Raw genomic sequence first — 16720 nt, forward strand, 5'->3', positions numbered from 1 at the left:
ACCTCCATTATCTGTTACTAGGGACTTAGGGGTGGTATGCCTGCAGATAATGCGTTCTTTAAACGCTTTAGCTACTGTCTCGGCAGTCTTATCTGCAATAGGAACTAACTCACAATATCTGGTGAAATGGTCTACCATAACACACAGATGTTTGTTGCCTTGGAGGGAACATTGGAAATTAGTTAACAAATCTAGCGCAACTCTTTCCCACGGTTCGCTAGTAGTTGGATACACTTGGATTGGATTAGGGCCATTAGCATTACCTTTATGTTGCATGCAGACACTACATTTCTTAACATTTCTCAGATATATCAGTTGCCATACGAGGCCAAAAGTATTTCAATCTGGCTTGTTTTACTGAACGATCCATACCAGGGTGTGCAACGCCTGGTACATCGTGAACTAGCTGTAAGGCTACATTCACTAGTGACTGTGGAATTACTAACTGGTATACTCTTCTGCTAGGAGTACCCAACTCGGCTGTTCGATACAGTAATTCTTGGTTCATGACAAAGTCGCTGATGGATGCTGGTGGCTTCACAGTCAGAATAAGATCTTCCTGGAGCAGGAATCGAATCACACCAGACCACATGGGATCTGTTCGTTGAGCATTCTTTACATCTTCAGCACTAAATGGAGGGTCTGCAGTTACTATACTAACATGTCGCGATAAGGCATCTGCGACTACATTTGACTTGCCAGGTAAGTGTTCAAAGGTGGGATTGAACTCTTGGATAGTCAAGGTCCATCTGGCTAACCTTCCAGTAGGTTGTTTGTTCTGGAATAAAGGTATCAGTGGAGCATGGTCTGTCAAGATATGAACAGAGTACTGATAAATAATGTCTCGGAAGTGCTTTAAAGACCATACTATTGGTAAAGCTTCTTGCTCAGTTACTGTATAATTACGTTCAGCCTTCGTAAGGACTCGGCTAGCAAATGCAACTGCGTTGTACTTGCCATCGGTCTTCTGAGCTAGTACGGCACCTATGCCAATTGAACTAGCATCAGTTGTCAGATAGAAGGGCTTAGAAAAATCTGGAAATTTCAAAATTGGAGCAGATGTTAGCTTTTCTTTTCGAGTTTGGAATGCTCTTTCTTGACGGAAGGTCCAAACAAAAGGAGCATCTTTCTTAAGCAACTCAGTTAGAGGAGCAGCTATGGAAGAAAAATTGGCAATAAAAGATCTATAAAAACCTGCTAAGCCCACAAAGGATCTTATGGCATCAGCAGTTTTGGGAGTTGGAAAATTTAGTACTGCAGTTACTTTACTTTGGTCAGTCGTAACCCCTCTAGGAGTGACTACGTGACCAAGAAACTTAATTTCTGATCTGAAAAATTGACATTTAGACAGTTTGATCTTTAAATTGGCTTCTTCAAGCTTACCAAGTACTACATCAAGTCTTTTCAAGTGTGTATCCACGTCTTTAGACATGACGATTACGTCATCTAAGTACACCATAAGTGCATTACCTATGAGACCTCTAAAGATATTAGTCATGAGCCTTGAGAACGTGATAGGGGAGGATCGTAATCCAAACGCCATACGGAGGAAGTGATAATGACCTGTAGGAGTGGAGAATGCAGTTAGCTCTTGGCTGTCCTCGTGAAGAGGGACTTGCCAAAACCCTTGTAACAAATCCAGGGTTGAAAAGACTTTGTTATCTCCGATGTTACGTAAAAGATCACCCAGTACAGGAAGTGGGAAGCGATCTGGAATGGTTTTCGCATTTAACTTCCTAAAGTCAATTACTGGGCGCCAAGTACCATCCTTCTTAGGTACTAGGATCAAGGGTGCATTCCAAGGTGAATTGCTAGGTGCAATAACTCCATCATCAAGCATTTGATTGATCAATTCTTCTGCGACAGCAACTTGTGAATGAGGCATTCTGTACGCAGGTATGTAGATAGGTCTAGTACCAGGTTCAAGTGGAATACGATGGGACAATAAGTTCGTTATACCCATCTTCTCACCTGGTAAGGCAATGGCTTTACGACGTTTGTTCAACAGAGTCAACAAACGCTTGACTTCATCTGGGAAGTCAGTGGGAGCTAAGTCTTTCTCCTCAACTGGTGGAACAGATTGATCCAGTGAAGTGGATGAGGTCTCCCCGGCAGAAATAGCACCGACCCACTGGTCAGGTGACAACTCATCCTCTACCTGAACAGGGTAAGGATAGTGAACAAGGTCAACAAGACTGGTATTAGCTCTAAGACGAACACTGTGACCAGAAGTGTTAGCTAGGAAGAAATGGATCTTACTATCTCTTACAACATGTAAGGATGGTTCAACAAATAGACCTTTTACTTTGCAAGAATCACTGTCAACTAGGACGTTATCACCATCTGGAACACTAGGAACAACAACAGACACTCTAGTGAGGACACTAGCTGCGACAGAAACGTCTTTCTGCAGACGGCATGTGACATCAACAAGAGATGGCATTACTAGTTGCAAGTAATTGTTTTCCGACAAGGCGTCCCCTGTGGAGAAACTACTACTTGAACTAGCAGACATTGCAGGGATAGGCTCAGCACTCAAGGTAGTCAGAGCGTCCTCGGACACTTGAGGTAACTGGACACTATCTTGCAAGTCTGAAGTTGCAGGAACACAGACAGGAGTGACAGGATCATCAGTGCCTGACCGCTTGGGTACGCTACTGGAAAATGCACTGGCCTGTAAGGACTTAATTCGAATGTCATACTCTGCGGCAGTATGGCAGATCTCGGATCAAGCTGGTAACTGGTTACTAGGAACTGGTACTACTACTGAGACGCCTACACAGTAGGCTTCTTCAGTCGAATACAGAAAGTAGGCAGGAACATTAGAGATGTGAAGACGATGTAATCAGTCTATCACCCTTAAAGTAGTAGATTTGAGGTTGTCAGTCCCTCAGCCTGGAGAAGTTCAGTTCCATAGTCAGGAACTATCTGAAGATCAAGTGACAGTGCGGAGACTTAAATACTGTCGGAAAGAGAGGTGCAGAGCAGTAGTAGTGAGAAAGCAGTCACTAAGAGGACACGTCCCTCTCACTTGAAAAAGTTGTCCAAGGTGTTTTCTGTACCAAGATGCCATTGTGTTGCAGTGTCTGACAGGATGAATATAAAAATGGTATACAATACCGACAGGTTGGTAGGTAAGACACATAGGCATTATCATTATTATTAGTAGTAGTATTCGAAAGTACTAAACAAGAAGGGATCCCACAGCGTCTGGTAATTATGTTTGATCAAAAAGGGCAGCTCCAATTCCTTACAGAGCCCTTAACGATCCTAAGGGCACCCCCCTACTCCTTGAATAGAGGACTAATTACAGTCGAGATATCCTAATAAAAATCCGTTTCTTCTGTATATGGGACAAGTTATCCTACGAGAAGGTAATTCCCAAGTGATAGTAACTCTCACACTGGTGGAACGAAAACCTTCGCCGCTCCTGCAGCTAATGAACCCTCACTGTTTTACTGAAGCCTCCCAGCTCAGGCTGACAGCTTTCAACAACGTATGAACCTCATCCTGAGTGATGGATGGAATATGACGGGAAAAATAGCTTTATTCAGACCGAAACTATCATACACTGTAGAAAAGGGTAGCAGTACACTGCTGATGTACCCAATCTTGCCAAATAAAAGAAAAATAACCCCAGTCCAACTTACCGTGGTTCTTCCCGTTTCTAAGTAGCTACCCATCTATTGACTGGGAAGACACAATGGCACCTGACTGACTTGACCGAACGGTGCACCTGTCTTGTGTAGGTTTCAATCGTTCAGAGTAATGTACTATAGTTAAAGAAGTCTGACAAATACGACAAAAAAAGATAACCCGTGTTGCACACCTCTTATCATTAAGAAATCTACTGCATAGCCCTCTTTTTTTATCATAAAACGTGCAGAGAATATCCACTAATAGAAAACAGCGATATAAAGGCATAAATTAAATTTTCAAGGCCAACACTATTCAGTATAGTATATTAATTAATGCCCTGCTAAAACACTGGTCGAAGTTTCGATCCGCCCTGAATTGTCAGGTGGACCGAAACGCTGTCCAGGTTACTTGTGAATCTTTTCAGTTATTTCCTTTACATGTATTGAGTAAAAGTACTCACGGAGAGCTGAGAGAATGAGGTTGTGAGTGCCCACAACTAGCGGGAAGGAGTAACCGACGTGAGCGGTGAGGGGCCCCACCAGTGGATTCACTACCAGCTGCACCAGAGCCTTGGACGAGAAGAGCAATCCCACCCGCCCGTTCTCAGCGATGATGTCTTGTGGAAGCTTCTTGTCCTCCCTTGCTAAAGCTGAGACTTTCTGAGGCTCCTGCTGACGCCTCGAGCCATCGTTAACTTTCGTGTCTCGAAATGTGTGTGTGGTCGTTGTTTTATGTGAGTTAGCCAGCTGAAGTGTCTTTTCCAAAGAGTGCTGGGGAACTTGGGTGCTTCCAGGATGAAGCTGCCGGACAGAGACATTGTCATGTGAATAGTGGAATGTGTCTGGAGATACTAAGTTAGTGTGAGTGTTCTGCAGGAGTAAAAGGGGCGAGCCCATCGGCACCAGGACATCCCTACGTTGTTTATATTTCTGTTTGGAACGACGACCGGATAGTGAGAGGAAGTGGTCTTGTAGTAGATTTTTAATAGAGCCTTCACCAGTGTTAATTTCGTAGATATTCTTATTGTTTATGTTATGGGAAATTCTATCTTTTATCTCATCTGATCTCTTCGACTGTGTATCTTTCAAAGAATTATAATGTATCTCAGCATTGTCAACGGGTTTTGGAGTCTGCATTTTTAAACGTTTCACGTGCACTAAATCGTCGAAACGTTTGCCGGGATTATCAATGGGTTCAGAAGGATTATCAATGGGCTCCGTAAGATTATCAGAGTCTTGGTTAGGGAGCTCACTCCGGTACCGCTTAAGGTTTCCAGCCAAATTAATTTTCTCGCTGAAATTCATTAGATGTTGCAAAGCTAGTTTTGTATGCATGCTTTGGTAGTCAGACACCACAGAGGGCTTAGCATCTGAGGAAACTTCTACCTGTGGAACAGCCATTATTTCTTTCAATACCGGAGTGGGAAATTTTGGCAGCGTACGAATTTCTGTCATCGAGGCTTCAGATGTGGAGTGAGATGGACGATCCTGCAACTTGGGACTTGAAGAGGTTAAGTCTCGAGAGGAGAGAGTTGACTGGTTGTTATATATGCCCTTGGGCAAAGTCTTGTAGGTGGCGGTCGTTGATGGTATGGTGGTATTAAGATAGGCATCCCTGGCTGTGTGTTGGTGTTCTAGTTGATAGAGATAATCAGGGATGATGGGAACTGTGAACGGAGATACACAGCAACGTTCTTAAATAACATCAATTGATATTTGTATGCATGCTGTACTTAACATTTCAATATTAAAATATAAGAATGGAGGAACACTGTAGCAAGCAAGTTCTCAAACTCAACCATTTCCACCCAGTAAAAAAAAATCCAATATTATTATATTCATGGTAAAGTGATAAGCCTGTACGGGTCATACAGGCATGATTTACGGAAGGGACGAGTTGCTATAATTTCCTGGATTAAGTAAGAGTCTTTATTAGCATCAAGATACCTCCCTGGAAGTGAAACTGCAACATCTGTTTAGCCACTGTAGCCTACAACTACGCAAAGCACTCTTCATTAATATGTCGAGGTAATGTCGTCCGTTGTAATACAAGACAAACTTTATCACTGTATAAAATTAAAGTCCAATTTTCATCTAGGGGAAAAATACTTATGATCTTGAAAGCATTGTGCGAACCTTCGCCCCAGTAATATGGAAACTTCTGTTCAATCATAAGAAACTTGTACACTTAAGAGTGGATTTGCAGTTTTGTGAATATACTAGTAAGAAACTTGCCAACATGTCAAGCAGATCTGATGGTGATAACTTTGGGACACCATCTCCATGACTGAGAATCTTATCCCTATGATTGGGAGGGACCCTCTTACCCACCGTTCTGCGAGAACCTTAACCACCGTTCCGAGGGAACCTTACCCGCTGTCACGCGGGTTTCTTGCCCATGGCCGAGGGGGAACTTTGCCCATGGAGCGGAACCATACCCATGGCGAGGAACCTCTGGCGGGGGTTGCTTTACCCATGGCGGGGATACCTAACCAATGGCGAGAGGAACCTTACCCATGGCGAAGGGAACCCTACCCAGCGTTATAAGGTAACTTACCTACGACTGTGAGAAGCATGTTGTCTAGGACGAGAGCTGCGTAAACGAGCAGGATGACAGTGACAGGACTCCTACGCAGGCCCAACACCTCATCCCGCAGCCCCGCCACTCCAACACCTACCTTCAACATACTCCTGAGGAAGAATGAAGAAAAATAAGGGAATTATTGTGACCGGGGAAACCTCTAGAGAGAGTAGACATGTTATTCGATCCAAGTTAGAGAAGTTTCCAATTCTTTAGATCAAGAACCCTTCACCGGCATCAAGACTCTCTTGAAGGGATGACACATCGCACTGGACCCTTCAAATGTGCAGTGATGCTGGTAAAGGCCTTTTGATAAAAGGAATTGAAGTTACCTCCACTTAAATAAAATCTGATTACTTCCCATTCTACAGGTGTTACAAGACCTTTAGCGCCTCCTCATGAATATAATAAAAGACATGAAAACCGTTTACTTCATTTTAGATCGCCTGACTTCTTATCCCATATTTTTACCATTCCGTTAATTTTAATTTATTGGTTCTTAAAATGAGCCTCTCCTCTTTTGATCCGCCTATTACTGGAACGAACGAAAGCTCAGATAATATCCCAAATGGGATAAGCGAGGAAGACGGGACAGACAAAGAATAGTGCTGGAGAGTAGTGTTCTTAGCCGTAGAAATAGACCCAGGGCTTAACCCAGCAGCGAAGGCGATCGTGGGACAGATATTGAGAAGAGAAATTCAGCCTCTTCTGTTGGGACTCAGATGGGATGAGCTGGCAGGAAGGGACATGCGACGTTTAGAACTAGAGAGGAGTGTAGAACTGAGCCATGTCTTAACCCAAAAGCTAAGGCAAACGTGGGTCACAGAATGGTATCTGTCATAGAAGGTACCTGTCAGCGAATCCAAGGTTATTTGTAAATAGGGTTAGGAGCAGGATCATGCAAGGAGTAGAAAAGGTTGTGTTGGTTTGTGGGTCTGCGAATGTCTTCGTCAAGGAGAGAGGTCCAGTAGTCATGTCGTGTCTCAAGTTTGTCTATCTGTCTGTCACTGAGCATCTTCCAGTACAGATTAAGCGCAGGGATGTCTAATTCGGCATAGAGAGACTCGCTTGTGGCGAAGTCCTCCCATCTGACATCAAGCACCCGGCGCAGCATCTTGTTCGGGGCACGGTGCAATTTAAGTAAGTTTGTTTTTGCTGCAAGAGAGAGAGCTAGAGGGCAGTAAGTTATCTGAGGACGTATTAGGGATTTGTAGAGGTGTAGTTTGGTGCGTTGAGAGGCATGTTTCAGCTTGTAGAGGCCCGCAAGGGCCTTACTAGCTATTGCATGCCTTGAGTGAATGTGTCTGTGTAAACGAATAAGGTAGTCAAGATTAACGCCAAGGACAGTGACAGATTGTGTGATGGGGATGTAAGTGCGGGTGTCAGCTGTTCTGAGCTCGACAGGTAATGGAGGATCACGTTTCCTGTAGTTAAAATACGTAATGCTGGATTTAGCTGCATTGGTTTTGATCCTCCATTTTTGTTCCCAGATGGCTATCCTGTCGACCTCATTTTGTGTTTTGTGTGTGAGTGTATCTATATTGGCATGAGTGATAAGTTGTGTAATGTCGTCTGCATAGGCTAGTGTGATGGAGTTGTGGTATACAGGTGTTGGAATGTCGTTAGTGTATAAAATGTAAAGGGTAGAGGAGAGGACAGATCCCTGGGGTACTCCGGCATTTAGTGTGAAGTAGTCAGAGTAACAGCCTTGGAATTTGATTCTCATGGTACGGCTGTCTAGGAAGTTGCAGAGGAGTTTACGAGTAGTGAGAGGCAGGTTAAAGTTAGTGCAGAGTTTGTACTTGAGCCCCTCGTGCCACACAGTGTCAAAAGCTTTTTCAACGTCTTCTGCAACCAGGGCTGTCCTGTTTCTTTGTTTTGTGTTTAAGTGGATGTAGTTGAGAATGATGCTAATGGAATCCTGTGTGGATCTGTGTCTTCTGAAGCCAAACTGGCCATCAGAAAGTAGAGAATTGTGTTCCATTTATCTGCGAATGCGATGATTAATGAGTTTTTCAAAGAGTTTTCTTTTAAAGTTTCGAGAAGGCTGATAGGGCGATAGTTTCTAGGGTCAGAGTGGTCTTTATTGGATTTAAGAAGGAGGATAGCAGTAACAGCTTTGAAGAGGGAAGGGAAGTATCCAGAGGCAAGGGAGGCATTGAGGAGGATTGTGTAGGCAGTAATGATAGAGTCAGCAATGTGTTTTAGGATAATATGGTTTAGGCCAGAGGCACCAGGAGCCTTGGGAGGAAGGTGTCTGAGGAGAGTTTTAATGTCTGTGCTGGTAAAAAGAGTGTCTAGTTCTTGGGAGGAGGTAAGAGAGTCTATATGTATATAGCGACCTGGTGTTGTTTCTTGTGTGTGTGCAGTGTTCCAGTGTTCTATGTTCTGAATGTGTTGAATAACGTTAGGGTGAGGTGGGTGATGGTGGAAGATGTTCTCCCAGATGTGTTTGAAGATGTTGGTAGCAGCCTGCGGGTCTGAGATGTGTGTGTTGTTGTGGGTGATGTGTTTGAATTTGTTGGTGGGAGTTGTGCATCTGATTTTTTTTATAAAGTTCCAGAAGGCTTTAGTGTTTTTAATACACTGTTTGTCTGCTTGATGTATTAGTTGTGTCCAGTGATTGTTGTGGTCTTGGTCTAGGCTGTGTAAATGTTGTTTCTAAGGTAATTGAGATTTAATCAGACTTGATTAAATCTATGTGTGTTGTAGAGGAAGCGGTTGTGGTAGCAGATAATTAGTCTTCTTGTTCTGAGTGACGGTTTGAAGGAATAACGAGTGGTGTGAGTTTTCTTTGGTATTGCGATGTTGGCTGCTTGTGTAATGGTGTCCTGGATGAGATCAAGTTGAGTATCGATGTCAGAGATAGGTTTGTTGTTGTAGTCATAGGTGAGGTTAATATTGTCTATGTGTTGTTTGAAAGCATCCCAGTCAGCGTTCTTGTAGGAGAATGAAGGTGTGGTTGGAATGAGGATAGGGTTGGAGGAGATGTGTAAGATGACTGGGATGTGATCAGAGCCTGTAATAGGGCCAGGTGAGATGTAGTGTTGAAATAGAGAGCTGGCTCGGTTTGTCAGAATGTCTTGTTTGCCTTGGCCCGTGTGGTTGTAGAAGGTATTGAAATCTGGGCCGAGATGAATTAAGTGTTTATGGTTTGTGAAGATGAGTAATTGGTGACCAAGTTGGTTGTTACTGGTGTGATGTAAGGCGGTAGGTATGTTGGTGTGTTGGTGTAGTTGAAGACTGAGGAGAGGTCGTGTATGTTGAGAATAGCGTTTGGGCGAGCATAGGTGGTGAAAAAGATAAAGTGGCCAAGGTGGGTGTGTATTCTGACTGCAAGAAAGTGTTGGTGAATAAAAGGGAATGGAGGAAATTCGTGTTTTATGTTGGATTTGACAAGGATGGCAACCCCATCGTGGGGATCATAGGTGGACTGTAGTGCAGTATAACCATAATGGCGGATACGTTGAGGGGCTTTGAGGCAGGTACTGTTTAGCAAAACAATATCTGGCCTCTCTGCTTCAAGGAGCTCGGCCAATAGGTGTCCAATTGTATAGTAAGAAAGTACGTTGAACTGAATCACTTTAAACATAATTTAATGGTTTCGTCAAAGCAAAGTTAATGTCGGGGGAGGAGTTTGGATTAAAGCCCATGATAGTGGTGCCGTCGGTGGAAGTGTGTTTGTAGGTGTTACGGACCTGTTTCCTGGAGGTGGAGGAAGAGATGGATCTGTTTTTAGGTTCTTTGGTCTGTCTGTCAGAAGTTGGGCCAGGTTTAGGTTTGAGTGGATTTTGTCTAGAGGAGGTGAAGTTGGACCTGGATGAAGTTTTGGTTGAGGTGGAGGAGTGGGTGAAGGTGGATGCAGAGGAAGTGGAAGCTTTGGTAGGGGATGAGGAAGTGGAAGCTATGGTAAGGGATGATGAAGTATAAGCTTTGGATGGGGATGAGGAAGCGGGTAAGGAGGTGGGGGGAGGGGTGGTCATAGCAGCAGCAGTAGGGGTGTTGGTGAGAGGGGTAGAAGTAGTGCAGAGGGGTAGGGGAGGAAGAGAGCTGGTGGGTGTAGGAAGTAGGGGGTGGGAGAGAGGGAGGAGGTAGAGGTTGTAGGGGGCTTAGAAGAGAAGCAGGAAGAAGGGATAATTAAAGAGGGAAGATTGTTTGCAGACAAGATTAGGTTAAGGACATGTGAGTAGTATGACTGGTAAGCTTGAGAGATTACCATCGCAGAGTGGGCAGCAGTGGCGAGTTGGCAGTTAGTTTTGTAGTCTAGTGTGGGTGTAGTTGTAGAAGAAGAAGTGCTTGTAGTCTGTATGTTGGTGTTTCGAGGTGTGTAGAGTAGTAGAGGTAGACCTAGTGCGTGGAGTAGCCAGGGCATTGGGGGAAGGAAAGGAAGGTATTGTAGGGGAGGGAGGTGTAGGGAAGGGGTTGGGGAGGGAGGTGCAGGGAAGGGGTTGGGGAGGGAGGGAGGTTGGCTATTTCTGAGGGTGGAGATAATGTCTTTTACAGAAGGGCAGGAATTTGCAACTGCAGTGTGCGACCCGCTACAGTTAGAACATTTAAAGGGGAGGTTGCAAGTGTTCCAGAAGTGGCCAGTTGCTGAACATATGGAGCAGATTTGTGTGGAAGTGCATGTGATTTTGTCGTTGCCGAATTTGTAGCATTTCAGACATTGTGGGATGGGGTGAAAGTTTGGAGTGAAGAGAGTGTTTGGAGGAATGCGGATGGTCTTGGCAAGGATTCCTTGATTAAAGAGTGTATAGGCGTCAGAAGGATTTGAACAGCGGATTTCGAGGATGGTAGAGTTCTCAGGTCTGTAAATATTGTCAACAGAGACTTTGTTCTTAGTACTAATGTCTTTGATTAAGTCTTCTTTGTCTGTGTCATAGGCAGTCAGGAGAGAATAGTCTACGTGTTTTGCGATCACTGTGCATTTGGCTCGGTGCTCAGGAGTCCAAATAATAGTGAAGCCTGCATTGAGAAGTTTTTGACTGGTCTCGGTTGAGGTGTACGTTTCATATTAATGTCTGTCAAGAAGGAGTTTGAAGCCTGAGTTCTTTTTAAAGACTTTCTGCTGAGGTGCGCCAGTGATCTGCTACAATAAATTCCCAGGACAGATAGAGGCATGATCAGGTTTAGAGTATTTGAGGTTAAGCGAGAAAGAATTGGGTTTGGAAGAGGTAGAAGCAGGGTAGGCCTTAGAGGCAGGAGTAGACAGAGTAGAGGCAGGTGTTGGCAGTAGAGGAGGAATGGTAAGGAGGAAGGAAGTGTAAGGCATTGAAGGCATCTTAAATTAGATGTTGCGGCCAAATCTGTGAGAATAATTGGCTAGGCAAGTTCGTGTGAAATAGACACACGTACTTGCCTGGTTATAACTTTAAAGTTTTCTTGTGGAGTCCGCCGCTAGAGGCGCAGGACGCTGAGGAGGTGAGCTGTAGCTTGATGGAACACTGTATGCCCTGAATGGCGAGAAGAGGCAACACTGGCTGTATGGCGTGCAGACCACACGTACAGTCTGAGGCGTGGAGACCTCAGACAGCAACAGGAGTGCAGAGGGAGGCTTCCTGCCCTTGGGTAGGCAGCCACCGACGCACCAATCCTGCTGATCTAGACGAAGGTCCAGTAACCACCACTGGCCTGCCCAGGTCAGTGGGACGCTGGTCCCACTCGCTCGCACTCACTCAGCGGCCTAGACTCAGAGAACAAGCCTACTCCCTCTCTCCCTTGTGTGCATGGCCCTCTCGGGCCATGGGCACAAACAAGCCTGTGTACCCACCACGACTTTGCAAATAAAGTAAGAAGCCTCCAAAGACATTTATCATTGAACCCCGCTCCGCTGCAGCAATACCAAATACTCTCGTTCACACTAGTCTTCAATAAATCGCATTACAACCTGACGAACAGAAATGTTATTTTTTTAACCAGGGGAAGAGCTAAATCCATAGGTGTCATTAGCGCCTGAGGAATAAGACATTCTGATTCGATCCAAGGAAGGGGAGGATAAACCAAGTTTCTTGAATCAATAAAATGAAAATTTTGTGGTTCTGGATCAGATTTTTTTCAGAACAGCTCTTAATGACCGTTTTATGTAGATTCCGATAGTAGGCTTTTCATTACACTAAATGAAGAAAGTCTATACAAGTGTACGGGTTCAGCATTTTCCGTGAATATTAGTAATATACCTCATTTGTAGCATTTAGGTTCCTCCAATTAAAATTTAAACACCGTAATAATAAAGTTTGCTGTAGCAACTCCGGAAAAGACTGTGTAAAGTGTGAGGAGAGTAGACTAAAAACTTCGGCATTATCTTTTCTCTAAGGAAGGACCTGTGTCATGACAGCACTCTTAGCTAGGAAAATATGCATAAGCGCACCGAAATTTAAAATATGTAAAGAATAAAATCTATTAGCATGAACAAATATACAACATATAGAACGTAGGCGAGAAAGATACGATAATCTAGACCTGGAAGATTCTGGAGGGATTGATCCCAAATCTGCGCACTGAAATTACTACGTATGCAGATAAATAACTTAGTAGCAGTACAACATATCTCTGGTGAAAAGCTGAGGAGCGATTATACAGAAAATAAGTGCAAAGGGACCACGGCTCTTCAATTCCCTCCCTTCATGCATAAAGCTGATAGCCAAAAGACCCCTGGATGTTTTCAAGAGGAAACCTGACAAATTCCTCAAATCAGTTCCTGATCAAGGTCACAACAGCTTGATCGATCAGGCAAGCAACCATAAGGTCTGGTCTGGGTCCGGGCGTGGGAGCATCAGTTAAAAATCTTACTTTTTAATATCAGAAGGCTGTAAGAATATATAATTACAACTAGCACTTATAAAGAATCTAAGAATGTTGCAACTATGTTCATACCATTGAAAATATATCCAGGACTTGCTGAAATTAAATGCATATGGTTTGCTAAAGCAATAATACCAGAATGCTGAAACACCCATGAATAGCGTTAATATGCTGGATCAACAATTTAGGCTGTAATGTACAATCTTCATGGCCGTATGGTCACCAATTGAATTCTTTGGGTTATTAACCCAGGATAAAACAAGCAAGCGGAGCAATGCGGCATAATAGAGGCTCTCTCTGCATTGCAACCCACTATTGTAAATAATCTCAATGTACTGTTTGCAAAGACATAAATAAATGGTCGTACCAAGTTACCTCGATGAATAAACGTTACTGGAAGAAATCACTGTTAATAATTGGCCGAAGAAACTTGGGAAGATGTGTCGGTCCGTGGTCCATTCTCAGCAGCAACATCAGTATTTTTCACTTTAGCTGAAAATTTCGAATGTGTGACTAGTCCGTCCTCGACCATTATAGTCAACTTTATAATAGTTGCAAATGGTATGGTCCTGAACTGTACACAGTGTGATGAATGGTTTTGAAAAACCGACAAGTTGAAGATTGTACACAGTGTGTCTTTATCCAAGATTTAATAATAGTTCAAGACGGAACGAAACGTTTCAAGTTCCCTCTCTAAATTGTGAATTAAAAATAAATCCAGTTACGTATTTACTGCTAGATAAATATGGGTAGCAGATGTAAGGAGACATTATTTCGTCTCGACCCACCAGGAAATCGAACCCACGTCCTTTCGGGTGTGAGCCGTACATCACACAAGGTTAAATTTTAAAATACAAAATAATTCAAATTTACGTTAATTGGCCTCTTTGACTATTATTATAAAAGAACGCATTTCAAGCTTTTCGGAGTACAACTAAAATAAACAATATCGTAAAGAAAACTCGTGTTCCGCATGTATGTAGGTTATGGACGGGATGCATCTTTCTAGGTAGTAAGTGATAGCGTTAGCTAGTTCAGTCGGAGGAGCAGCTGCTAAATTTCGTTAAGACCTTTTAGCTGATGGAAGATACAGGTTTCTTTTCTTCGGGATGGGGGGGGGGGCAAGGGCTGCCGTATTAGGTACTAAGGGAACAAAACATGCCAATGAAATAGTCACTGATTAAAAGCAAGGAAATTAGCTTACATTATTATTATTACAATCAAAAAGAAGCGCTAAGCCACAAGGGCTATATAGCGCTGCAAATTAGTTTACAAAGAAATAAAAGAAGACTTATCAGGGTTCCAGCAGCAATTATTATTATAATCAAAGGGGAAGCGCTAAACCCGGAGGATTATACAGCGCCTGGGGGGGGATGTGGAAGGCATTCTGGCTTAATTCGGGGAACTGGAGCACAGTTCCAATTCCCTAAATCAAGAGCCCCTCACCATCAAGGAACCTTCCTTGAGGGGTTCCAGCAGCAAGATGAGCGGATGCTGACTCGTTATGCTCATGGGGATGCGCTAAACGCTATATATACAAGTGTCTTACAGCGCCTTTGGAACAGAATGGGAGGTGATTAGGTTTAATCCAGAGTAACAGGTAACAAGACAATTAGCGCTTCGGATTTCAGCGGGAAGACGGGGGATGTTGAACAAATTAGTTTCAATTTAATATTTAATCAATATCTTGCAATCACTTCTGTACTTTTTCCATGAATTTCGTCTCTAAATATGATTTTATTGAATAATAATGTTCAGTGTCTTCATTGAAAACGACCATTTTCTGTGTGGATATCTTCATCGGGTTGCGTCACGAAACATGAGTAGTGGTAAGAAAAAAGAGCACAAGGCTGTCTCCGCTCTCAGGACTGAAAACATACAGGGAAATTTAACAAAAAAGAACCCCTCAAGGAAGGTTCCTTGATGCTGGTGAGGGGCTCTTGGTCTAGGGAATTGGATCTGTGCTCCAGTTCCCTGAATTAAACCTGAATGCCTTCCACATCCCCCCACAGGCGCTGTATAATCCTATGGGTTTTGCGCCTCCCCCTGGATTATAATAATAATAATAACAAAAAAGGAAGGAAGTGTGATGTAACCATTACTACTACTACTACTACTGTCACTGCCAATGAATCTATTAGGCAATAGCCATTAGCGTTACTTATACACATGGGTATATACCGGTAGCCATTTTTAATCAATATTTATAATTCATTATATGTATTAATACAAGCACACAAGCAGCCTAATATACACTCAATGTCATTCCCCCAAAATGAATTCTTATAGGTTATTGTCCGGAGTAACTGCTTCAGTACACATTATTAATCAAAATTTGAGCTGATATACTTACTGTTAAAGCCTTTATCAGACGCTACGTAATGTATACGTGTCATTATTTTGTCCTTATGGTGCGGTGTGCTTTCTTCGATGTACTACAGTTACTGTCCCATACTGAGACTATTTTTCGCTGAGACAACTTCTCGAGTGATGGGTCCCTCACTGTGACTGGCACAGACACTCATAGGCCACTACACACACCACAGTAACACTCGACAGCATCCGGGAGTCAGTATATAGGCGGAACAAGTGGATCAGACCTGCGCTTTGGGTGCTCACTGGTTCAACACTACCCCAGCCAACACCTCCATCCCACTCCCCCAACCTGGTAGTGGCGGAGGGAAAAAGAGAGTAGTGGTGGCGGTGGAGATATGAAAATGAAAATGTTTATTTCCTTGCAAAACTTACAACGTGTGGTTTACATATTATAAAATATTAATTACAAAAAACGGCCTCTAGCATGCCTAGGCATTTCGGGCGTTTATGTATTTGTTACTTCATATTCTTTAATGCATTCGCATTGCGCGGCTATGACTATTCTGCATTCATATTGTTGTAGGCAACAAAACTAGTTACTTCGCACAGTTCGGATATCCTAATCTATGATTTTTACAAGGTTAAAGCAGAAACTAAGTTTAACAACACATCGCATAGAATAGTTTATCATACTGATTTCGTTGCAATATCTTCAATTTCAGTCTGAATCCTTCCAGCAGGTCTAGTTTCTTTCACACAGGCACCACCACATAACAGAATGGCATATTATTATAAAAATCACAATGCTAATGTTTCCAGGACAGGCTCACAACACAACTGCAGAATGCATACTTGGGCATTCACTTTATGCAACAACATTTTGATAACACAAGGGAGGGACAGACACCTGGGAAGCAGGAACAGTACTGCATAGCAGAATAACAATGACAGGACACTACCACAGCCTAATTCATGATGAGAGGGCACCACCGCAGCATAATACATAACAGGACACTACTGCAGCATGATACATGATGACAGGACACTACCACAGCATGATACATGATGACAGGACACTACCACAGCATGATACATGATGACAGGACACTACCACAGCATGATACATGTCAGGACACTACCACAGCACGATACATGATGTCAGGACACTACCACAGCATGATACATGATGACAGGGCACCACTGCAGCATAATACATAACAGGACACTACTGTAGCATAATACATAACAGGACACTACTGCAGCATGATACATAATGACAGGACACTACCACAGCATGATACATGATGACAGGACACTACCACAGCATGATACATGTCAGGACACTACCATACCATGATACATGATGACAGGGCACCACTGCAGC

At 43.3% G+C, this 16720-nt stretch overlaps 1 protein-coding gene across 6 annotated transcripts in view; it reads right to left on the reverse strand.

The window, feature by feature from the left end:
* Positions 1–15697, reverse strand: part of LOC128694560 (synaptic vesicular amine transporter) — a 70495-nt gene extending 54798 nt beyond the window's left edge. For all 6 annotated transcript variants that reach the window (XM_070095776.1, XM_070095778.1, XM_070095775.1 and 3 more), the window contains exons 1-3: positions 15374–15697; positions 6196–6329; positions 4100–5305 (exon numbers count right to left, since the gene is read on the reverse strand). In XM_070095776.1, the coding sequence (XP_069951877.1) occupies positions 4100–5305; positions 6196–6325 (1336 nt within the window). In that variant the 5' untranslated portion in view covers positions 6326–6329; positions 15374–15697. The remainder of the gene's footprint in view (positions 1–4099; positions 5306–6195; positions 6330–15373) is intronic.
* Positions 15698–16720: the final 1023 nt, after the last annotated feature.

The sequence above is a fragment of the Cherax quadricarinatus genome, chromosome 51, assembly GCF_038502225.1.
Source record: "Cherax quadricarinatus isolate ZL_2023a chromosome 51, ASM3850222v1, whole genome shotgun sequence".
Taxonomy (NCBI): domain Eukaryota; kingdom Metazoa; phylum Arthropoda; class Malacostraca; order Decapoda; family Parastacidae; genus Cherax; species Cherax quadricarinatus.